The 26,142-nt window shown below is 36.2% G+C and overlaps 1 protein-coding gene across 2 annotated transcripts in view; it reads right to left on the bottom strand.

Moving 5' to 3' along the window:
• The window catches only part of GLS (glutaminase), a 66,443-nt gene that overhangs the window by 21,401 nt on the left and 18,900 nt on the right, over window positions 1-26,142 (bottom strand). For both annotated transcript variants that reach the window (XM_040604366.1, XM_040604365.1), the window contains 8 exons: window positions 20,860-20,918; window positions 13,192-13,224; window positions 12,872-12,930; window positions 12,205-12,271; window positions 11,615-11,665; window positions 9,007-9,183; window positions 7,745-7,876; window positions 5,897-5,989 (listed from right to left, as the gene is read on the bottom strand). In XM_040604366.1, the coding sequence (XP_040460300.1) occupies window positions 5,897-5,989; window positions 7,745-7,876; window positions 9,007-9,183; window positions 11,615-11,665; window positions 12,205-12,271; window positions 12,872-12,930; window positions 13,192-13,224; window positions 20,860-20,918 (671 nt within the window). The remainder of the gene's footprint in view (window positions 1-5,896; window positions 5,990-7,744; window positions 7,877-9,006; window positions 9,184-11,614; window positions 11,666-12,204; window positions 12,272-12,871; window positions 12,931-13,191; window positions 13,225-20,859; window positions 20,919-26,142) is intronic.

The raw sequence follows: 26,142 nt of genomic DNA, 5'->3' as shown, positions 1-26,142 counted from the left end.
GTGCAGAGCTCTGCCACTCAAGTCTTGCAAACACTTCTAAATGTGAAGTGTTCAAGCGGTATCAAAAGTCTGCATAAAGCAGTATTAGACGCCGGTAATAACATCAAATTCTACTTGCATGAAAACCAAAAGGGAAGAGGGCATTTCTATTTTGCACGCAGTATTCTCTAGAAGGAGCTAATGGTAAATCAGAAATTGCTTGATTTAAATTGAGTAGTTTAATAATTTAGACTGCAACAAACTATTCCACATAGCAGGATGTAAATTCCTGGAAGAACACAGGACTGTGCATGACCCATCCTTTAAGTGCACATCATTATACACACTACTTAGTCGTGAGTTTTCTAGACCGGACAAGAAGCATGGAACAGAAGATACTAGCAAGATTAAAAAAAAAAAAAAAAGGTAAAGTTTAGTTATTTTTCTGCCTGCTTTAAAGACTCTTGCCATGCCTGCAACTACTATAACCTTTCTGTGACATTCAAATTCCTCAAAGAGACTCCGCACTGAACATAATGTATTAGGTGTATCTAGGCATCCCAGGAAGAACTGCACTGAGAAGTTTGTTCTTTTACTACAGTAACTGCTTCTGAACTCCCACCAGAAAACTAGAGAAATATTCAAACAATACACAAAAATAAAACAGTAAAAGCCTACAAACAATGTTTAGGATACCAAAACATGACACGCCAATTATGAAGCTCATAATTAACTACTTTGCTTACAGCTAATTATTGTGCATCAATGACATGTATGTATCAAGACCACAAGAAATAAGAACAATGAAAAAACAACATACTCTATATTCCCCCTCCCGCCCACCCTCTTCTGACTCCGTTGCCTTTTTATTCATCTGCCCACCCACTGGTCTTTTGACAAAATTGCACAATGAAAAACAAAATGTAAGAGCCAAAATAATTCCATAGTAGATCACCGGTGGTTCCCTCTTTGTATCTACTACTCTTCCACCCTTCCTCGTCTTTACGACTTTCAGAGAATACACTCTTTTGATACGTGGTATTTTATGTACAAGGAACATAAAGCCAATTTTAGAAACACAGTACAAGTAACTGCAGTTTATAAATCAATCTACAGAAAAGTTAAATTAATAATTATGGCCATCCTCAGTACAGGCAGATCTCTAGTGACAAAATCTTGCCTCGGAATCACCACATTATAAATACATCTACTATTCAGTCTCTGAAATAGATTTTCACAGAAAGACACGTAAGCCTGTGACAAAGGGCAAGTGCTTTGCCAGGAACCCAGATTCAACAAACCATTGTTCAGATCCTACTACTGCTACTACACAAGGATGTGGGGTTTGGACCACCATCCTTGCTATACGTAATTACAAGCTGTATTTTTCACTTCATAATGCTCAGGATCTACAGTCGCCACCCTGGCGCTGGTACCATTAGCCATGTATTTTCCAAGTGACTGAATTAGTATCTTTAAAACCACACAAATACGCAGGGACATTAATACCCTACTGCACCATGACATTTTTATTAGCAAAGTCACAGTGAGAAAGTTTTGCTACTTTGATATTTGCTTTCAACTTTCCAAGACAACAGTACAAAGAGAAAAATAATTAGATTATTGTACAAAATGTTTAAGAAATCTTGGGAAGATTTTCAATGACTGGTTTAACGAAATCTGCTTATTCCACCTACTTTTCCAGAACTTTTTCTCTCTTTTAGAACGGAGTGCTCACTATCTCACTTCAGTCTCAAAAAGGTGTTTGAACAAATCTGTTCTCCATTGAGGGAAAAAAAATACAATAAAAATCAGCTTAAAATAAATTTATTAAACAATACAAAAATAAGCATGCTGGAAATTGGATACATAAATAACATACAATGCAAATGAAAAATGGAAAACGAGACAGGTAACTTAACAACTGAGCCAAAAGGTACAACACAAATGCTAAAATAAAATTTTAAAAAGCATTTACATTTCTAATGAAATGTTAATGATGCTGACAAAGAAAAACAAACAAACAGCTAAAATGCTTGAATATCAAGAATTGCTATTTACTGTAGCACAGGTGAACACTAAAACCGTTGCAGACTTCAGACATTCAATGACTAGCCTCTATCGCCACATACTTCCAGACCCGCTCACCCAAGGGGACGCAGGCGTCCTGGCAGCCCCTGCTATGGTCCCCGCTAGCCGCGTACCCTGCCAGCAGTAAAAGCCACCTGCAGACACGGCCGGCCAGACCAAGGAACTGTGAAGTGCAGGCAAGTTACCAACTGGTCCAAAGGAGTCTCCTCCTGACCCCTCCTAACTAGAGGCTGGCTTAAATTCTGAGACGGGCTTCTAAAGCATATATTACAGAACTGTAATCTCTCTCTCGTAAAGCTTTTGTAAGCTGTAACCTAAATAGTCTTATTATGCGTATTAAAGACCTAGTAGTTTCCTTAATTTTATATTTCCCATGCACGATTTGCCTCTACCACAAGTTTTGTATGTAACTGCCAAACATAAATACGGTTAAAGGTTTTATTTTCAAGTTGAAACCCAGATGGAACAACTTTCCATCCTCAACTACATTTTTAGAATTAGATTCAAATAGTACTAAACCCCAGAAAACGATATGTGGAATTAGATCAAGCAAATCTTGCATCATACATTTTCCTTTTTTAATTAAATCAGTAGTTTCACCTGCAACATGTCATCACTGTAAATACTTTTCATTAGCAGCACAGACACATTATGGTCCCTCTTGCAACTGAGGGTCCCTCAGGTAAAGACATGTAACCCTGCAGGGTCTGAACACCTGTTATGTCTCTGTAACTACTAGTTTACTGTAAAATCCTCAAACAGGTGAAACTTTCGTAATTCAAGACTTTGCCTTTACTTTATTTTCAAGATAAGCACTGACAAATCTAACCTTATCATCCACGATAAGATTATAAAACAGCTATTATTCAGTAATTTATGACTGACGTTTATTACTGACATCTGCACCACAGATTTACCTCTTCATCCCAGCAGGACTTCAAATTCACTGGAAATTGATGTTCTGTATTCTTTTGCTTAAACATTTTAATCTAGGCTTCAAAGACAGGAAACCCATCCTTTGACAATACACTGCTAGACAATGAAGATTATTCAGGGTTTAGTCAGAGCTTACTTCAAATGCTTATGCAAGACTATCCATACCTAAACACGAGTAATTAAGAACAGCTTGCTTTCACAGAGAACATCAGCTTTGCTTTATGCATCTTCCTGAATTCATAAACATCCAGATGGGTCAAAAAAAGGGGCAGGAAAAACCTAACTCCTCCCTTATGCGGAACTCGCGTATGAATGCTCTTTGGAGTTTTAGATAAACTAAAAAGTGAGGAGGATTGGGGGAGGGGGGGCAGGGAGAAGGGTTGGAGGTGTTATTAAGGAATTATCTGTCACTGGCTCTTAAAAATCCTCAGCGAGCTAACACCACTCATCACTACCTAGACAAGTTCTCTGCAGTTTTATAAACCAGGACTCTGCGTAATGTGTACTGGGGGTGGGATGTCTCAAACTATCTACAAACTTATAAAGGGTTAAAACTTCTACAGAATAATTGTCTGAGATTTTTAGCATCATTAATAATCTAATAGCTACAAGGTCAAGAATTTAGCAAGCCTGTGCCCTCTGTCCAGCACCGCCTACTGAGCCTATTCGAAGCTTATATACAACCATTGCAAACTACACCCTACTCAAGAGATTCAAAATTATCAAATTATGCAGATGAACTGGTGCGGCTGCCTGTAGAAGAACGCAAGTCCTGTTTCAAGCTGACAGCAGTGCAAACTCACTATCATTTTAAAAATTAACAATTAATAATCACTTTTTAAACATTTGCTCACGTGTAAGTAAATGGAACCTCTGATCTCATATATGAACACGCACATACATTTGCGGTTGAAAAATAAGTTAATTGTAAACAGCTTTAATAATATCTACCTATCTGCTTGACTCTGAAAATACGTCCTGCTCACTACTCTGTTGGTTACTACTCTAAAACCAAGATTGCTTACATTCCTCTCGAGGGTGGAGCACAGCATTATTAGTAAGGCAGACTTCTGAGTCATAACTACCAGCTGGCAGTACAAGCCGCTAGCAAGACACTCAAAATAGTTTGGTAAGAAATCTTTCTGCTGCATTAGTTAACCTGCAAACAAGGCAGGTTTTTCTTCCCCCTTCTCCCAGTCCTCCCCAGTCATTTTTGCTTTTTTTATTTAAATGTTAGTATTAATTACTAAAGGTCTGATAAAAAAAAACAAAAAACAAACCACCAAACTTTGCCAGCCTGGCAGATCCAAAGGATCCATTTCTGTTCAAAGCAATTTGAAAGCTCATATTAAAAAAAAAAAACAACAAACAAACAACAACAACAAAAAACCAAGGATATGGTAATGATTCAGAACCTATCTCCACTTAATATACAATTATTTAGAGATTCATGAATTTGCTGTATTTTGTTGATGCTATTTTACTTTATATTTTAATTAAAATTCTTTTATCTTTACCTGCTGACCCTGATCAGAAGACACGTAAGTTCTTGCTTAGCTCTAAAGTTAATTTACTTAAAATTCTCAGATATAAACAAAAATTAACAGATATACACAAAAGTGGTATATCTTTGAAAACATTCAGATTTACCTTTTTCTAAGATGTTTTAAGTAACTACAAAAGCCAGTTAACAGGTTTGGGTTTTGTTGTTTGCATGTGCTTCCCCCCGCCCTCCCCCCCCAGCCCCGGCCCGTGAATTTTGACAGTCTTTTTGGTATAGCATACAGAATTTACACAAAATGTATATATAAATGAAACACCAGGTAAACAATATTCAAATAAAAGTTAAATCTAGAGATGCTTGAGGATCTTTAAAATGAAGGATTTAATGAAACTAGAACCCATTCATTTAGTTTTGCTCTCCCCGACCTTCCATTCTATACACTACGGTTCTGGAGATGTCCTCGTTTGATTCAGGTGACACTTTTTTCCATACTGTTTCTTTTAAAGCAAGTTCTTGCTGGAGATTCTCATAGTCCATTGGTCCAAAGGAATGCTAGTTGTTCAAGCAACATACATTATTTATTAGTGTATTTGAAGGAAAAAAAATTAAAAAAATCCATACTTGCAGTCAATGCTAACAGACTCAAGTTTTTCACCTCTTCACACAAACTGTTATTTTCTCTTTTCCAGTTATCAAAAAATTCAAATTCCAAATCAGGTATTTGTTAGATGTATACATGCAAATAGAAGCACTTTAAAGATCATTCTACTGTATCTTTTCCTATTGAAAACTTCATGCTTTAGTTAAAACATTAATGGTAATAAAAGCAAAGAGGTTTTCCTGATCTCAAGCACCCTCACACTTTTATCTTTCGTACATGATGTAGGTGGAGTGGATTCAGCTCATTCCCAGACCGCTTCCTTAGTAACAGGCACTTGCCTACAGCACTAGAACGCCTAAATTCACTGCCTGTGCAACTCTCAGCAAGTCATGTGGTCTCAGAGATATCACTGTGAAAAAATGCTAAACATACATCCCATGCACTGCAGCACAGAACAGACAGGCTAAGCCCACCAGCTGGTCAAATCTTTGTTAAAGGCAACCAGTACAGTAAAACTCTTTGTAACTTTTTCAGATACCATACACTTAGCCTAGCAAGGGAGATGAACTGCATGAAATGGAGGTACAAATCGAATCTGAAATTCTGCTGTACAAAGCCCTGTGATAGTGTGGTCCACCCAGGTAAGTGTCCACTAATAATGTAAACTAGGTAATCTGAAAGCTTTGATGCAATACATGTCATTGAGCAGTTTTGCATTTAGAGAACTTTCTGTATTTTTTCTGACGTCTACAAGCGATACTCACTAAACACACGTATTAACTTACCCGCTGATCACCACCTTCTCTGCGAGGATCAAGCTTTTTTGCAAAGTGTCTCAAATTATCGTAGTTATGGAAATTGCACAAAGAAACCAGATCCTGCAAATATTTAGAGAACACACATTATTTTTTGTATATGATAGTCAAATGCACGTGAGATTGTGATAATACTACCACTTATGTTTTACATCATAACCTACCATCACCTGAACTAGTAGTAAGAGAAGCTTATTAAATAAATCAATACCAATGACTGTAAGGCCCTTTGAACGTAATACAGTGGTATGATTAAGTTCTAATAACACCTTTAAACTCCTTTTTAAAGTAGTACAAAACCAGATATTTTGCTAATTACTACTTGTTTAATGTATTTCTACTCAAGCTGTATGAAATGCTTCAGGGACAGGAAGAATAATCCGGGCTAGTCTAGCACATAAAACTTCAATCAAAAGGATGAAAAAAGAAAATGTGTGACAAGAGTTTAATTCAGTTTGACTGGAAGGTCATTAACTACAGAACTTCACTATGCTGTTGCATTTTTAAAAGTGAATGTTGCATTCACGTTACTTGTACGCCATGATCATTTATCAGTTTTTAGGTCTTATTATAATACAGAATAAATGCAGTAAATCCTTCACCTACCTACTGTTCTATGATTTTACATTTAAATTATCAAGACCATTTCACATGGAACATTAATATTTAAACCTGGATTGGTAACTTCTTAGTACTCTTAATTTGCAGCTGTACAGGTGTCAGATAAATAGAAGTATAAAAAGTTTTAACTGCTGCTCATCCACACAAACTAAACCCTTGCGTACTGTAAATCCCACGCTGTTGTCAATAAGCTAAGTGAAGACTAGTTATACAAGTGTTCACCCTACGAACTGAAGTCCACCCAAACTAGTATCACTGCAGCTTAACTGTCATCACTAGTTTTAAAAAAAGAAGGGGGGGAGGGAAGAAGGGAGAAGAAAAAAAAAGTGTCTAGTTATGCCTGTAACTTCCAAAGCATTACCAATAATCTTACGTTTCCTGTGAGGCTCTAGATATCCTACTATTCCCTTTTTTTGGAGACTTTTCCCTCCCTCTGCATTTATTATTACTTAATCAGTATTGCAAGGTAGTTTTAGAGAAAAAATAAAACAGGCAGGTAGTATTTTTTCCATTCTCCTCTCCTAGAAAAAACTCTTTATTAATCATTACGAAGTACTCTCCAAAATCTCTCCTGCTTCTAATGCTGCTATCAACAGACTGCCCACAGCCCTTTCAAAAGCAAGAGACGAAGCTAGGAAAAGCTCGCCCAACAACAGGGCTTGATCTATGAAGACATATTTTATATCAGACAAAAATCAGTCTAAAAATATACATCAGAATAGCAATATTTCATTACAATCTTTCTTTCGTTATAATGAAACACAAGCTGCATTTCCAATGTTTTGAAAATTGTTCACCTCGTGAATGGAGAGGAAGAGGTCTGTAAGCAGAGCCCTTCAGCTTATAATGCAGTGGACAAGAGACCAGCTCTTCCATTACTTAGTAAAGTGCTCCTTTTCAAAGCTTTTCCACAATAAATTTCTCCACTGTTTCTGTCATCGTATTTTCTTAAATCTCATTGAATTAAAGTGTTATTTATTACTAAAATACAGATCTCTCTTCTTCGACTTTCACCTTTGGATCAGATGAAACTTGCTATGTACGGAAGAGTAACAAATCACTCTAGTTCACTTAGACCTCAGCTATACTAACTGCAGTTCCGTAAACAAAGAAAAAAACCAACAACACACACACACCCCAAAACAACAAAAAGAAACCCCAAGGCAAAACCAAACCACTAAAGGCAGTGCTGCTTACGTGACAAAAGTGAATTCCTTTAACGCTGTTGCCCATCTTGTCCAAAGGAGGTGACCAGCACATCAATCCCATGACATTAGGAACAACCAGAAGAATCCCACCAGCAACTCCAGACTTTGCAGGAAGACCAACCTATAGAATAATTGCAGAATTACTGTGATCTGCAAACATTCTTCGCTATTTTAACACAACGCATTAGCATTTTACTGAAGATTATTATGCAGCATTTATAAAACATAGGTCTGGAACACACTTAGAGCTGGGAAAGTATTATTACTGATCTCTTTTTAGACAACAACCTGAAGCACAGTTTGTGGCAAACAAGAGGTACATGATCATAGTTATTTCCTCTCCATAACACAGAGAATCAGTAACACAGTGAAAAAGATAATTTAAATGTATTTTGAGATTTAAAAAAAAAGCACCTACAACTAAGCAGCAGCACACAAGTGTATGCCATAAACGGTTTGCAACAAGGTAGTAGTACAAAGCTATATACGTAACAAAAATAATCTTGACTGGAAAAGGTAAAAAATAAAAACCCAAGAAAACAGAAGAGTCTGCCCATGAAAGTATACAATCACCTCCTTTACAATCCAGCGAGTTACTGCTTTTTTCCAATAGGAACTAACTTGTCACACAGCCTCACAGCTCTCTAAGCAATACCTTCTAGGTCACGTGAAGCACCACAATCAATTTAATGTGTACACAACAAGGAAAAACTAAAAATGCCCAAAACAAAGTGCTGAAAGCACAAATAAGATGCAGTACATCTTGCAATAAATACAGAAACATGCTGCTGGAAAACAAAAGCATGGCAAATATATACGACAGCCACTTTCACAACACATGAGGACAATTCACGAGCCTGAGTTGGTGAAGAAAAAGCAACTGTCTGCAAAGGCTTTCTGCTATCCTTTACCTCCTGTCCAGCAGGATTGCTTCAGTTATAGTTTCCAGTTACATCTGCATCAGGACCTGTTTGTCTCGTGAACAGCCTTTAAGGGACAGTACTTATGTTTCTACATGAAAAGGATTCCCAGATGTGAAGTGGCAGAGACCAGTAAGTGCCATAAGGTATGCTGTACTAGTAGTACCATGAATCCTAGGTGAGACTTCCCCACACAATGTGCTCAATTACTAAACAATTTATGTAACACCCTTTCCTCTCCCCTAGAAGCAAACCAGCCAGCCCTGGAACATGGAAAACAACGGCACAGATTAATCTTCCTGGTCAGCTATAATATTTGAAAACTACTTACATGGAAGGCAAACTGCCCTGAAAAGTCATACATGCCACAGGAATGCATTAAACTCAGGGTATTCCGGACTGCTTCAGGACTCAGGACTCTCTCACCAGTGATCGGGCAAAAGCCACCGTTAGCCAAAGTTGCTGCCATCACACTTGCTGATTCACATGTTACTTCTATTGAGCACAGCTTATGAAAAAGAAATAAGAGATTATAAGAATTGATACTTCTAGCACAGCAAGGCCAACTATAGCAGGATCATCAATATAGAAATATAGAAATTTCTATAGAAATAACATCTCATAAAATAACCTGTAGCATAACATTCGTTAGATGACGCTAGTCGCATCAATTAATATGGTCTCAATATTCCTACTTTACAGATCCCAGCGATAGTGTTTGTAAGCCCTCTTAATAGTTTGGGACACTAATTTTCATGGGTTAGTGTATCTGCTTGATACCTCCCCCCACCCCCCTTATATTCTTTTGAGAGGAAGAGGTCCAGGAAACAACCTCAGTATTTTGCATCTGCTTCAATGGCAAAGCCACAAAATGACTGTTTGGGGTTTTTTTTAAAAAATGTTGAGTTTGTTTTGTGTGGGATGGGGTTTTTAAAGCCTTAGAAGATCCCACACATTATTAATAGTACATTTAAAGCTGCAAACTCTAGCACATGCAAGTCTTAATACCAGCACTTCCTGCTGATGCAGCCTTATTTCACTTCTCTCTTATATATACTTTACGATATATTAATGATACGACCACATGATAGTTTCTCCCAGGATCCCTGCTTCAGTACAGACTATACATACTTTGGTGACACATCAGGAAATGTGATATGATGCCATCACCTGATGCTGCCTCATTTCTGCAGAAACCAAAAGATAAGTTGGTTTCAACCTGAAGCTGAAATGCTACTCTGAAAAGTAAACAAACTAGTGCTCGTATTCTTGCTTTTGCCAAACAGTCATTACATGATACTTGATGAAGTTACCTAAGCCAAGTTTGCATGAGTAGTTACTACCTGGAATTCTTACTTTCCGGATGCCAAACTCAATACATCCTAGTCCAATCAACTGGAGTTGCAAATCAAGAGATTGTCAGAGACGCATCTAAAATGGCAACTGTGTTTTAAACATACGAAGTATTACACAATATCACCTACTTTGAAAAAAGTGTTTCTAGGTTCTCAGCTTAAGCGCCTGCATTTTGTACCTTGGTTCTCTAAAATGAGAATAACCCCTCCTCACTTTACAGAAATAATAGGAAACTAAGTTTATTCCTGTTCAGAAAGTTCCCAGTTATACATGGGAAGAAGGAGCATTACAGAAAACCCAAAGAAAAGAAATAACTAGCCTTTTAAGTAGAATCCAAGTAGAGTGTTGGAAAGTAAGCATTGTACAGTGAGGGGGAAAAGAAAAGAAAAAAAAAAAACCAAGAGAGAATTGCCACTCATGTATGAGCTGCCCTTTTTGCAAGTATGGAGTAAAACAGGGATTTTACAAGGGGAAAAAAAATACATGCAGTCATGAAATTAGAGGTCATAATGTATGAAAATAAGGCCAAATTAAAATACATCAAGAAAGTTAGTTTTGACATTTCTTAAGGTATGAATAACTTTGCACTCAGAAGCATATCAGGACTTGAGGCAGCGGGATAGGAAGCATTTAAAAAGCATGTTTAAACAGTAAATTCAAATAAATGGTCAGTTTTGTTCTGTAATAACAGAAGTTCAGAGTAGACTATTAGCTTATACCTAGATTCCAACTCAACAAGAGGTCAACTAAGGCTAATCACAGACACCTTACTTCATAAACAGCCATTCAATCTAAAGATCAGAGCAGGCACACCCCAATACAAAAACCTCAGATTAAATCTGCATTTAAAAAACCACTGTTTTATATTTTGCACGAGAGCAAGTCTCATGAATCAAAACCAGATTCATTTTGAGAATTATTTTTTTTAACCTATCCCAGACTGGCTGAATCAGTAACACAACCTGAACTGCCTCTTGAGAACTATATGCAGCATGTTTTAACATTAGGAAACCCTTACTGAGGAAATACCTCCACACTTGCCAAATTCTCACTTTGTGACAGTTGCAAATAACTTGCTGAAAGCGAAAAAGAAAAAAAATGGGGGAGGGGAGAATATATATGACTGGTTTCTTTTGTTTTACTCATAAGCATTGAATTAAACAAAAAGGAGGAGATACTTATATTGTTTCCTTTATAACACTATCCTTGAGCTTACAACACAGCATGCATATACTATTTTAGTTACACACAGTTTAACGTACTTCACAATACAATAAAGAATAGCAACCCAAAGAGGCAGAAGTATTATGTCAAACTCTCTGAAGTAATACATTTTAAGCTTCTAACTACTAGTGTTGTAAAGACTATTGCTACTTTGCATTAGCAATGAAGATGCTTAAGTACATCACCTAAACAAAAGCAGAACTGGATACAGCAAATATAACATCATTCATTTCCAGAGTTTTAACAGAAGCCGACAAGTTTAACTGTAAGCCATTAAAGCCTTTATATCTATGAAAAAATCAACTTCTACTGCTTGTAATAGTAATTCTTTAAAGAGCCTCAATTTTCAAGTCAGTTACCTGAAAATAGAAGTCTAGTATAGCAACCATATCCGTGCCTTCAGGAAAGCACTGTGGAAGAAAAATAGAGTCTTTAGGTAAAGTTATTATTTTTCTTTCTACTATCACTTTTAGAGAGACATAAATTAAGCTATATTCTTATCAGCATATTAAGCATTAGGCAGATTTTAAATTAAGTATTTGTTTTAATGGAAGAAATGGAAATCACATCAGATTTAAAAATAACAGTGCAGAGACCTCAATAAGCCAGGTATGAAAATATTTTTCAGTACAGCTTTCAACATATTTAAATCAACAAACTGCAAAACTCATCGAGGAGTTTTATGAAGTCATCCTTACAGCACATATTATACATTTTATGACAAACAAAAAAAATTATTATGGCTATGATCCTGGAAGAAGATAACGGGTGTTCTGTTAAAATGACAGAAGCATCACACTTCCTAAATGACAGTATTTTGAGTAACAGTATGAAAGTATAAACAGCGTATAATTTAAGCCATACTGTACATTAACAAAGCTAAAAATCTTCAGACTATGAAAAAACCCCAGCACAGAGTCTTCAAAATACAACAACAAGAGAGATCAACCTTTTTTTCTTTCAGGTAATAGCCGATTGCAAAGTTTCTATCTCCACTCTCTCTTTCGGACTGGAACCTTCAAATAAAATTTAAAAAAAATTAAAAAGACAACGCTTCAAAACTTTTCTTTTTTAAAAAAGGTGAACTTCAGAGACACGTAACATAACTCAGTAAAAATGCACGTAAAAGATACACTACTTGCAAACACAAACGTTCTAGTAACGGGACAGGAGTTGCCACAGAAGCTTATCCCACTACACCCAGTTGGAGTGAACTAGCTTGGACAACTGAATACACACAGTCGTGGTTACCAACACAAATGCTTTCTAAACATTTGATATGCAGCCACCGACATGCAGAATTTATTTTTTAATACGAATGCCAGGAAGATAAGAGTTGCACGTACAGCTCTCGCTGCCATAGCGCCAACAGAGCACTAAGAATAATGAACTTCACAGAGGTAACCAATGCCTCTGCGTGAGATTTAGCCACACTGATGTTAGAGACATGCACAACTGAAGTTCTTGTGAATTTTAAGCCAAAAGACACCCTCTAATATTAGGGATGAAATGACGGTTTCAACGTAAATAACTGAACTTTGCCAGAAACTCAGTATGTCAACTACTAGTTGAGGCATTTTCCACCTAACTTCATTATGTAAATAAAAACCACTTACGTAGCATTACTGAATCCAACATACTCATTACCAGCCATTTTATTCATGAATTGCATCACCTGTTAAGAGACAGAGGGGGAGGGAAAGGCATGCTAACGTTTTCAGACATTGAGAAGTTTTAACTGATGAACTTTCAATCCAGCCTTACCCTAAATCTTGTAACACAATTTTACAAATGCAATCCAAACCACTAAATGTTTAAACAGCCAAATACAGATAAAAAGAGGAAACATTCAAAATTACTAAACTTCCACTTGTGAATTCCTTGAGACTTTTACCACTTAATTTAGTTAAAAAAGAATGATATAACATTAACTTACGTAGTCAAATTTTTCTGCATTATTTGCTCCTTGCTGCAAGAAAAGAAAAAATAATTTACAAAAATTGTTAACATAAGAAAGAAGTTAGTTCACTTAGAAGTATTAGGATTTTAATGCATATAACTAAGGTATGAGGCTAATTAAGAATAAGGTACTACGATCATTTCATATATTAATGAAAAAAACTAAAGTGTTAGATAAATAAATCTTTAATTATCATTTAAATTAAATAATCCTATAAGAGTCTTAGCAAACACCTGTATGTTGAAAATGAATTTAAACTGAAAAAGGTATGCTTTATTTTAAGTGCTCTCTATTCAACTTTACAGTTTAGCATAAGTGAATGTAGTAGGTTAAAGCAAAAAATACAAAACTAACAACAATCAGGATAATTATAATGAAAACACTAACTTTGTACAGATTAGTAACACAAAGGTATTCTTATATTGCCAACAGAGCTGAGCATAGGAAAGTTCAGGCTACTGAAGTTAAAATATTTCCATAGCTAGCGCCCATGCTAAGAATTTAGATTGAAGACTTAAAATAAAGTGTTACCCCTTACTATGAAAATAATTGCATTTAACAAGAAATATCTGGTTTGATTAAAAAAAATCTGATTAATGTACTACTTACTAAAAATTAAACTGTTAGAAAAACATAATTTGACATTGTAAGAGTTCACCATGGTGCTAACAATGTAAAAAAAATATCTAAATCCAACTCAACAAGGATACTAATGAAACTTAGTGTTGGTTGGCTTGGGTTTTTTGGGGGGACAAGGGGTGTTATTTTGGGGCATTCCCACCCCCACCCCCCACCCCCACCCCGCTCCTTAAGAACATTATCAAATTTAGTAGCTACCAGTTAAAGATGTATTAATTCTTTACAGGTCTCTGATAGGTGACCTTTCACAAATTCCTATAGCAAGACACTGAAAGAAGGGTGGGAGGTAAAAAACAGCGCATGGTCTCCTGGGGGGAGTTTTTAATTTTTTTTTGAAGTAGCCAAGTTGAATTTGTTTAGGAGCTTTAAAAAACAATGGCAACACATACACAAGTGGAAACAATGTATCTGGAGAAGATGTTTTTATCAATAATTTTAGTATTAAAGATAACTCCGTTTAGGTAACAAAATTCTGCTTAATGTATCTCCAACAATTCAAGACGCTACTTGCACTGTATTTAGTATGGGAACGGGGAAGGAAGTGGAAAAAACTGAAGCTTTAGATCAACCAGTATTTTACTTAATGAAATGCGTAAAGCCAGTCTCATTTCCCACTCTGTATGTGGATTAGGGTGTTGCAGATAAATCTTTGAAGCCCATGCATCAGCTCATCTACAAGAGGATGTGCAGTCATACACGTACGATCACTAGCTGAAAGGAACACCACACTGTTTTGTCAATATTATGTGCCAGTGGTTACCTTATGCTTAAAGGCCAATATCCTTAAAGGCAATAATCTCTAGCTAATTTGCAATAAGATAAAAAAACCCTCATGATACATTTCATCAAAATGTTCCTGTATATTATACCAGAACACAAGTCTTAAAAATTTAACTCCAAATCTGTTCAATGAAAAATAATTAAAAGAAGAAATTACCAACTTCATTGAACTGTTGCAGTTGTCAAAATATTCCATAGATCCTAATGCTGTAAAATATGTAACAACATTTAAACCACAAAAACCTTTTCAACCTTTCAAATGCACAATGAACATCTTTTTCTGGGAAAGTGGGTCAGCATTAGTTATGGGATGCTGCATTGATAATTGTATGGTTAGACATGTATAATAAATTGAAACAAGTTCTTTGGTTAAAAAAAAGAAAGAGGGAGAAAGGGATCATGCTTGCTGCAAAAATATAAATACATAGTATTTCACCTTTTTTTTTTTTTTTTGCCCAGTTGAAAAAAAAATTCCTAGCCCTTCAACAAAAACCTGGCTTACTAGCAGCATATAGAATTGGTGGGCAAAAGACTCAATGCAAACTCTTTCCACATCAACTTGTTATAAAAAAGGTTTCTTTTAAAAATTCACATCTAACCTCGTACTTTGGGAGGAAAATCTGTACGCTAACTCGGATGATGCATTTTTAGTCCTTGATGTTCCACACACTTGTAAAGGTACTTTATATCAAACACAAAAGCATCGTTACTGAAATTAGGCTGCTCGTATACCTAAGATTTTTTAAGTAATCATATGACCAAGACTTCAGTAGGGATTTAACATAATGAGTAACTAGTACAGAAAACTTCGCTTCCATACACATGATGACTAAAACCCCCAACATATTAGTTTCCCTCTTTCAGCAGCTGACAGAGGTATGCTGCTCCTCCTAAAAAGCTGAAGAGACACAGAGGCAACACACAATCTACAATTAAAATTCAAGTGCAAATATAAAATCCTAACATTCAGAACACTTTTCCATAATATTTTAAACAAATACAACAGACAAGAAAACTTCTGCTCTTGCACGAGTACTACTTATTTTTAGCTTGACTGCATAAGCCTATGAGTTTGGGGGCATTGCAACAATATCTCTTAAAAAGCATTTTTATTTAAGTTCAGGTGCAATTCAACTGCCTAGAACATCAAAGGAAACATTCCATGCACTAACTCCACAAACACTTAGCACATTTACTGGAACATATGTTCATATACACACTTACTGTACACATGCTTGTGTGTATATACATATGAAAAAACACTTCTAAATGAATAAAAAATGAAGTTGAGAATGTTACGATTGAAGCAGTTTGATAGGCAGAAAATTCAAACTTGCAGAAGACAGCTCAATACAATCTTGTAAACACTTAAAACCACAATGGGCACTATGGCTGTCAATCATAAATTTGAATTTTTTGACTGTGTCAGGTTTTAGTGATCTTCCCTTTTTTTGCTCTCCTTAAAAAAAGGTAGAAATAATAAAAAGTATTTCTACCAGAAAAATAAAAGCACCTGCATAGGCTGCATGCCTACAGGTACATAGCGAAGAAGAGACCCATGGATACTTACCAGAGCTTGCAACACAGTTAGGCAATATCTATTAGAAAAGTAGCTAGTATTAGCCACTTTTCATGGATCAACATTCAGTGTTCATACTATTAGACCCCGTAAACTCTTACCATGTGTCTCTAGTTAAAATAATTTTTCAATTTTGAATCTAAACTAAGCTAATAAAAACATCTGAATCATGAGAAGTTTTGAATAATCTTACATTATTAAGAGATTATAAAATTCCTTTCTGGAATTTTTTTAAGCCAAGTTTATAGCCTAACACTATACTGTGGTGAAAACATAAAAAACAAAATCATAATGCTATGTCAGAGCGCAAGAAACTCCTTTTCTTACAATTGTGCATCTTACATTAACTTAACTATCAATGTCTTTATTTTAGTTTTCTGTACTTACACACGTTTTTAACCTTATTTGTTAATCTGGGCCTGTTCTGTCTTGACAGCTTAGCATGTGTTTTCAGCTCTGAAATACTTGAGAGCACACTGTCACAGAGAGCATTTGACCCATTAAGACCAATACTATTACTATTTCAAATACACACAAGAATTATTTTTGTATCCTTCAAGTATTAAATGCTTGCATATGTGACCACTGAATATGTGTAATTTCAAATACCACTAGTACATATTCTATGTCAAGCATCCAATACACTTGAGTTATAATAAAAAGTGCAGAATAACGTGAACATACATTCTATCCAAAATTAGTTGCTACAAGAAACTGAATAACCCAGAACAAGAGGAAACTTCAACCAAAATAAAATACCTGGCAGAGAAGATCACAACACCAACACATTTTAAAGCGGTATGTATGTACATTTACACATCAGTCTATCAGGAAAGATAACTGGATTGGGTAGCACAGACCAATTAAGCTACAGCTGTACTATTTATTGTAACTATATTGTCAAATTAACCCAACAAACCATGCATTTTCCCACCCCTCAGGTATTAGACCGTAACCGTATAGGTTTCCTAATAACTGCATCCTGACAGTAAACAGCCCCTTGGCACAGCTGGACAGGTTTTCCCACCACTCTGCCTCATTTATTTTATGACATATTTAGAAAGCTCTCCAGCATATCAGATACACACCTCTTCATGTTTTATACAAGAAAGAAAAGCTGTCATTGGATTCATTTTTTTCAGCGTCAGTAAGATCAGCACTGTCATCTTCTTGTACACCACATTTTTGCAAGGACTATGAATATTGCTATGCCCTCCTGACGTGTCTAAATGCTTCCCACGTTAATTCATCACCGCAGACTACTTCCCTTCACCAAGCCGTCGAGTTTCCCGTCACTGGCTGCAAAAGATCCTGCACGTGGCTGTCAGCACTTTGAGGATTTATACACACTGTATTTGCCCAAACCTTTGCTGTTAGATTAGGAAAGCTTTTATCTACAAATGGAATCTTGAAGCATACCATAAAAGAGACTTAAGATTAGTCCCTTGTCCTCTGGTGATTCCTTCCACAGCCATCTGCCGCCTTCTACATATTTCACTCTGAATCCTTCATCTCATTTGTACCTCTAACGCGCTACCCTCCCCGGTCAACAAAGATTCATGGAAGTGGGTATTGCTGACACAACCACTGATGCTCCTGGAGCTGACATGCTTTGAGAGTTGAGTTTAAGAAAAAACAACAGATCAAAGCATTGAAATCTATCCATACTACAGGCAACAAATACTTTTTCCAGTCAATGTGATGTACAGAAACGTGAGTAGTTACAGAGCACTGAATCCATACTAAATCTGTACGGGACCTGAATCTCCTCCTTTCCAGCACCTGCATTTCCTTGGAGACACGGAAGAATTGACCATTTTATTGAATATCACTTTTCCACAAACTCCTGTAATTGCCACTACAATTTTCTTTTGATAACAGCTATTTGAAAACTGTTGTAACTATGTAATTTACATAACTAGTAATAAAGGCAAATGGCTGTACAATTACAAAGGGAAAAGGTCCTCAGGGTTTTGCTTTGTCCTTAGGTCCTTTTGCTAAAGCATTTTTACTGTAGATACATGCTTTAAATTGCTGGAACAGTCTGTGGAGTGTAATGCAAGTACAGTTAGAAAAAGCCATGAGTTAAGGCACTAAAATGTAAATACACCGTAGTTCCAAGCACATGGAAGTGGGAGAATCATTTAAGCTGGTAAAAGTATGATACAGTCATGCCTAGCTAAGCCAAACAAATGTAAAACTTAACATGCACATATACTTCCATTATTTATTGTTACAAATGGCAAGGACTAAACAGAACACTACAGTTCAGGTCTACGCTCTGTTCCAAGGAGTGTATACCAAATTCTTAAGACAGTCAGAACTGGGTATGTGATGCTAAGAACCCTTTTTTCCCCTAAAATGTTAACTAGTTACATATTCTAACAAAAAAATATTGTACTCCAAGCATCATCTCTTATCCACAAGTAATGGTAATTTGTGTCAGTGTCTAAGAGCAGTTGTGTCCAAGAACATGCATACTAACAGCTGCTAAATTCAGTACAATGTATGTGAATTTTGAAAGACTTCCTGTACCAATTTCTCAGGAAGAGATAAACTAACGAGTATCAAAGGAGGTAAAAGCATTCTTAACACTGAAATACAGCAACAATCTCTCCATAGCTATTAACATGCCATCATTAGATACATCTGCCCTACATGGTGAATCCAACCATATTTAATAATCCCTTAATTTTTCCTGGACTCTAGGAGCCATACACAGTCTTCAAGATATGCAATTAACACCTCAAATAAACAAAATGAATGGAGAGGAACTGAGGGCAAAGCATGGGTTAATGAAGCCACCTTTTCCAGAAAAAAGCAAGTCTTAAGATTAGATCAAATATAAATGTGAATTATTTTAATCACTGAATAGTTAGTAGGCAATATTGTTAACCTGCAGATTGTGAAGAAGTTATTTAATGAAAAATATAACTATTAAGTAACTTTGAACCTGTGACCCTCTATGTAATTTTCTTCAGAATATGTTTAGTTTGGTTAGTTATTCAAATGACAAAGGGTATCTTAGTGGAAGCAGCACATAAAATACTCTACATTTTAATCACACCAAAGACAAATAATGGAGTGTGATAAGATATGCGTCCATTAGACGTGCAGTTACCACATGCAAAAACGATAGTGCAATGCAATACTCTTCATAAGAACATTACAGAAAAGAAAAAAACACCCCAAAAAACCCACCCAGCAAAAACAATCTCCCAACCTTCTAACAAATATCACAATTGCATGCAGTAAACAAATCTATGTTATCTGTTCAGAAGTACACCATTTATCAAGGACTATGTGCCTGCTACAAGAGGCACATGCTTGTGGTTTTGCCTTATGACCAGTAGGGCATGTTGTAGTAGGGCTAACATTTTGACATTTCAGACAAACGTGTTAAGTCAGATTTTAAAATTCACTATTATCCAAGTGAATTTCAATGCTCAGTCAACCTTTAAAAAATATTAAATGTGAATAAATTTACCTGTCATACTTAAGGCCATTTTCTTTCACCTACAGCTATTAAAGATAAATGTCTTTAAGCAGGAGTTCTTACACCTTCTTTAAATATAAAATAACAGAAAATCATGATCTAAGTAATTTTAAAATCAACAATTTGGAAATAGGAGGTAAGAAACACACTGTAGCTAATGGACTTTAAAACATAACTAAGAAAAAGGCTGTAAACAAGAATCTTAGACCTCTGAGGTAAGAGTATTTACTTTTCTACTTCAAAACTCCAAGGGACTGACATGTTCCCCACAATTCTAAGCAGGTACCCTTAGGAAAAAAAAAATAAAAAAAATATATATAGCTTTTTGTACCAGTGGCTACCAAAAAAAAAAAAAAAAAAAAAAAGCAAAGCAGAAAATACTCGTAAAGTAACTAGCAAACATTAGCATTACACAGAATTTATGCCATTTACAACTTCAAGAGATATATACAGATTTTCTAAGGAAAAATAAAATACAGCTTTCCAAAAGGTTCAAGATCATGGACTAAAGATGTGAAGTCATATTCAGCTATGGCTTACTCTGCAAAATACAGGTGTTTCCAAACACGCTTATTTAAGAAAGCACATTTAACATCCCAACAGAAACTATGCAACATAGAAGTTAAACATAATTTAGTTGTACAGTATGTTAATAGCAGACAAATTCAGTATTAAGACTGACAAGTAAATACAGCTGCATTGCTCCTGTACAAAATATAGTATCTTTCATTTCTTCTGCACAGCAAGAAATACTCTTGTAACTTTGTGCTATGTAAGAGCAGCAGACCTTCAGAAACATATTTCTAAGTGCTATAAAGTATATTCCTGAGGACATACTCCTGGCATTCAAGAAATGTGAGGCAATTCTCTCAAGAGACTATCAAGTGTTGTGCAGTTAAAGAAGGAAACAAAACTAAAAATGCTCAGGAAAAAGAAAGTCTTTCAGCTGCACTGTTACTTTTTTGGAGCTGCTTGTCTAATACTGCATCTGTTTGGAAGTGTTACTACTTCCAAAACAGCAAAGCCTGTCTGCTTGCTAATGAGTAAACTGCCATCAGATACTGCACACAAACAGTTCATAAGCTGTACAAGATACTTTTTCTACATTCCATTAAAATACTCTCAGAGAAACTAAAAATGAACTTTTTACCTTGATTAAAGACGTGATCACAATTGCTCCAGCATTCACCATAGGGTTATGAGGCCTGTCTGTGAAATACAGTTTTCAATTACAAATATATCCCAAGACACATTTGCCAAACAAAACCAGTCAAGTGTTTAAATGAAAAATGATAAATACTAATGTGTGACTTAAAGCTATGATTATGGAATACAATCCTAAATTTAAAATACTGTAACCCAAAATTATACACATTTTTTTGAGCAAGCTTAGAACACTCAGCCTTACGCTAATTAACAGCCTAGTAAATTAATCTGTTTGGCATCATTCCTTTTCTTGTAAATTTTTGAATCCTCTCCAGTGTTCCAAGATCTGATCAATGCAACATTTGCAAGTGGAACAACCCCTAAAGGACTTTCCAATTTTTCCTCCAAGTTATCAAGTCTCAATGATTTTAACAGTGTTCGAACAGGTCCTTAAAAAAAATAATTTAAAATCCAGTTCTTGAATTTCCTTATTGCTGTATACAAATACAAATCTTGATTTATTTTTTGAGAATCAGAGGTTTCTATTGGCAGCTTTTGAAATGCAAACAATTTACTCATCCTCACTAGAATTTAACTTACTTTATAACTGACTTGCATATACCTGCTACACTTATGTTTTTCTTTTTTTCACAATTCTCCACATTAACAGTATTTTTGCATTCCCGGTCATTCTTGGCTGCTCATATAAATGAATATTTTTTTTCCCCTTCCTTCTTTTACAAAAAAAGCTTCCTTATCAGCTGCCTTACTTCTCCCAAACACAAGTTTTCATTCATCAACATTTAACTCATACAGGTTGGGGTTTTTTGTTGTTTAACCAACATTTTTGCTGTGTCTTTTAACTAGGAGGCTGATTTTTGAGGGTTCTGGTATCTGAAAACCTCAACCATTTCTCAATACATTAATATTGTGACAGGTTTGAATTCTTTTAATTTGCTGTTACTTCGTATATCTCCAAATTTGAAAAAAATACTAATTTAAAACCCAAACAAAGTGTTCACTATTTTTATATATAACACACACACACACACTGAAAGGAACAGAGGTGACTGCTTTTTGGAGATTAGTCCAATCTTCACAGTATACACACACACACACACACTTTCCCATCAAAATGACACTGGTGATAGTCAATGGCACTTAGCCAGCTATAACTATCAGATTATCTCCAAAAACTAATCATCTCAAATTCCTTTTAATATTTTTCAGAAAGTCAATACTAAAAGGAACTTCAAAAAAACATTATTCTATTAGTAAAAAGGTAAGACAAGTATCTTCCGTCCAAAAAAGAAAATAGTGAAGCTCTGCTAAAATACAAGCTTAATGTCTGTATACTTTTAGATGTTAGTGCCATTCCTCTCCTCTCTGACAGGGACTCACAAGCTGGTCTGATCTCATCTGATTGTACTTAAGATCCACCTGTATCGAACATCCTGTTCTACTCGTGTCAGTTACACAAGCAACTTGGGTCAAATATATTTGACTTTTTATTAAAACTAGATTCTGAGTCAGAAAAATGTAGCATTTCCAGAGCTTCCTAACTCTGTCTCTCCTTATGGACCAAAAACCTGAACACCAATCAAAGATGGTGCAAGTCCAATGACTAATCACAAACTGCTGCTCAGACAGGACATCTGGAGGGCATTTTCTCCACCCTCCCACCCAAAGCAAGGCTATTGCCAAGGCTCCATCAGGTCAGTCATGCCTTTAGCTAGCAGAGTCTTGAAAACCTCCAAATACTGCAAATCCTCAACCTCTCTAGCAATCCTGTTCCTCCAAGAGGACAAGTCTACCCTAACAACCAACCTGCACCTCCCAAGCCACAGCGTGGGGCCCCTGGCCCTTGTATCATCTGCCACTACTAAGAAGAGTGACACAAATCTTCATCTTTGCAACTGCTCTTCAAGAGTTCCAAGTGGCTCCCACGGGAGCACTTTTCACCCACTCCTTGGGAGTTAGGTGCCCCGGACTCCACAGCACGTTGGCAGCCCTCCACTACAGCCCCCTCCACTTTTCCAACAGTTTCCTTGAACTGGGGATCCCAACTCACACTCCAATACAACTTTATGCATGATCAGAACAGTCTGCCATCCTTGTTTCTTGCTCCAGCTACACTTCTTTACAGCTTCCTCTCATCAGCATCAGTATCATTCCAGTCCATAAACATGTTAATGACTTAAATCACATACAGCCCATTCCACAAGTATTATGTTTTGCTCTTGATTCTTCTGCACATCTCTACGGTTCCAATCTGCTACGCAAAAAAAAAAAAAAGTATTCCTAAACTCCACATCACATGCATATCTGAATAAAAAGGATGTGTAATGTTTATTTAGCATTCAGCGACTCAAAAGCTTATCAATGCGGTAAGTCTACACACAGAATATAGCCTCTGAAAGTATGGTGCAACTCATTTCCTTGAAGATGTCACCACTTACCTTCAATGTCACAAGGCATTCTTGGTTACCTTCTCCTCAACCCCAAAGACTCCTGTCTCTCACTGCTTAACATCTCAACTACACCTACCAGCTCTAGCCAATTCACAACTAACAAACCTCCATGTGCTGCCCTCACATGAAAAACGGCAAGGACCTTCTAATGAAACGAAACACAGGCTTTCCTGAATGTACTTCTGAAATGAAGCTGTGCTATGTTCCACCCCCCACACACCTTAATGAGTCAGCAAGAAACACATTGTGGGAGCCTTAACATCTACAGCGAAGTACAGCAGCCCAGCTGGCCACACACTAACAACAGCGCTTCTCTGAGGGTCTCTCCAGCTCTTCCTTAACACAAGCACATCACAGAGCTGAGCAGAACACCTTCCGTTAATCTACTACTGCCTCTTCTAAGCAGAAGAAATCCTGTCATGGTTATCCAGGTCCCGGAAAGTTATTTTCACTATTATCTGCACAGCACCAGATAATACTATCCAAACACTTCCTATATACAGATATCTGTAATTGACAGATAACCCTTCTATCTTGCCAGAGTAGCTACAGGCTTCCCAGAGAGGGGGTCAACACCCCAAGCTTGTCAGTGTTTTAGAAGCATTTAGACAGTGCCCTTAATAACATCCTTTAACTTGGTAAGCCCTGAAGTGCTCAGCAGTTGGCCCAGATGATTGGTGTAGGTCCCTTCCAACTGAAACATTCCATTCTACTCCACAATGAAGAACCTCTCCACAGACTTACGATATACTGGCCTTTTTTAAGGGCCAGGATGTCTAAATAAAATCCTACAACATTCTGAAAGACTCCTCCTAAATTCAAAGAGATGTCTTCCACTCTTGTCAATAATACTTTCATTCCATGGTATTTTTTCACCTCTTAGGCATGTATAGGTTCTGACACTACCTTCATTTTTAAGGAAGTCTCCTCCTAAAGCAGCAGCAATTACTAATTTACCTAACAGTGGGTGCCATCAGCAAGGGGATTCCATGTTGTACAACGACAAGGAATGAAGATCGATACTGTAATTGCAAGTTTGCCAAAAAGGTGAACAAATTCATCTATTAATCTTTAGAAAGAGGTATCGAACTCTGCAAAGCTGACACACCACTAAAAACATAAACACACACATACACTGTATAATAAAGGCAATGATCTGCTCAGACAGAAAAAATAAAAATCTTTTATGCGGCTTCTCTGGAAGTCTCTTATACTGCTGTATCATCTCGTTCTACTTCAGATAAATTCATAGTTTTATCCTTAATGAAAAGCACAAGTCATAATAACCCTTCGACTTTAACTGGGATGCCCTGATTAAGTCTAGCACTGATTCAACCATTTGTCTCTCGCATGAACAACCCACTAACGCCTCTGAATAGTAAATATATTCCTCACCAATGCAGTGCTCCGTTTCTCCTGTGGGAAGGAGATGCTTATCTAGAATAGCTCTTTACATACAGAACTGCAATACATTTAATAGGTATATCTAAATTCAAAATAAAAGAAAATATGATTTATTTAGTTACCTAAAAATCTCTCCACTGGAGACTGTGAATGGTGATTAATATGTATTTTTTAATACCTTAAAACTGCTTGTCCATTAGCACAACTGCTCTACCAACCTGCCACACAATTACGCCATATGCAAACTATGCCTTTCCCCTAACAAACTCAAATTAAAGTGATTTTCCTCTGCCAGTTCTTCTGACCTTTTTTGTCCACCACTGGCCTTAGGCCCTTACTGTATGAAAGGGCTTGGAGCCTTTCAGCACAGAAAGCAGAGGTTGCCCCACATATGCAACATAGTTTCAACACACAGAACAGTTCATCATGGCAAGTTCTTTCCAAAATTACATCAAAATTTCTTTGTCGAACAAAAACATAAAGAAAGAATTCCATCTTTGATTAACAAAATTCTTCAGCAGAACAGGTTCCTGGCAATCCCTCATTCAATTACAATGCAACATTTATTACCAGACTAAGTTCCACAAACAATTGTATTATTTGACTAATCCTACAAATTATTATCATCAAGAGAAAGACTCATGTACGGATAAGAGATACTAACTGTACATATATACAGGTACTGTCAGTCATGTTGCATCCAGAACTCAATAATCATTGATCAGTTTACAGGTTTCTTCATGCCTATGACTAGGAAAATTGTTCCTGATGATGCCTATTTCAGACATATTTTACTATGTAAAAGCCCTGAGCTATTTCAATCAACTAGAATAATCTGTATTTAATTAAAATGAGCATTGCTTCAGTCCTCCAGAAACCAGAATTATTTGATGGGCCATATTATTTTTATCAAACAGAACAAGTTTTAAAATCAAATATTCACACGGCTGCAAGTTTCAGAATTTCCATTGTACAGTGCAGACCTTACTCAAAACATACATGATTCTTCATAACACTTTTTGTTATAAGTTGGCATTTTTAGCTATGATTTAAAATGGTCTTGTAATATTCTCCATTCTTTTCAGCTTGAATCTCAGTACTAGTAAACACAGAAATGGAAGAACATGCTCTTTTAGGAATCTTTAATGTAGTATGTATAAAAAACAGCTTCAGATGCATGCCAAACCAGTTTTCAACTACCTGCATGTCACTTCATGAAATGCCAATTACAAACATGAAATTCATCTATATCACAATAACCAGAAAGCAAACAGATTAAATATCTATATTTTTATTTTCAAATATGATCTTCAAAGTACTCACATGTGTTCAAACTGCCGAATACTCTGCATATCCAAACTTTATTTTACATTAATTTAAATCTACAAATGTAATCCCTTCTACCCTCCTCC

Source organism: Falco naumanni, chromosome 8 (assembly GCF_017639655.2).
Source record: "Falco naumanni isolate bFalNau1 chromosome 8, bFalNau1.pat, whole genome shotgun sequence".
In the NCBI taxonomy this organism is placed as follows: Eukaryota; Metazoa; Chordata; class Aves; order Falconiformes; family Falconidae; genus Falco; species Falco naumanni.
The sequence above is the reverse complement of the archived record's forward strand: the minus strand, read 5'-3'. Positions and strand labels throughout refer to the sequence as shown.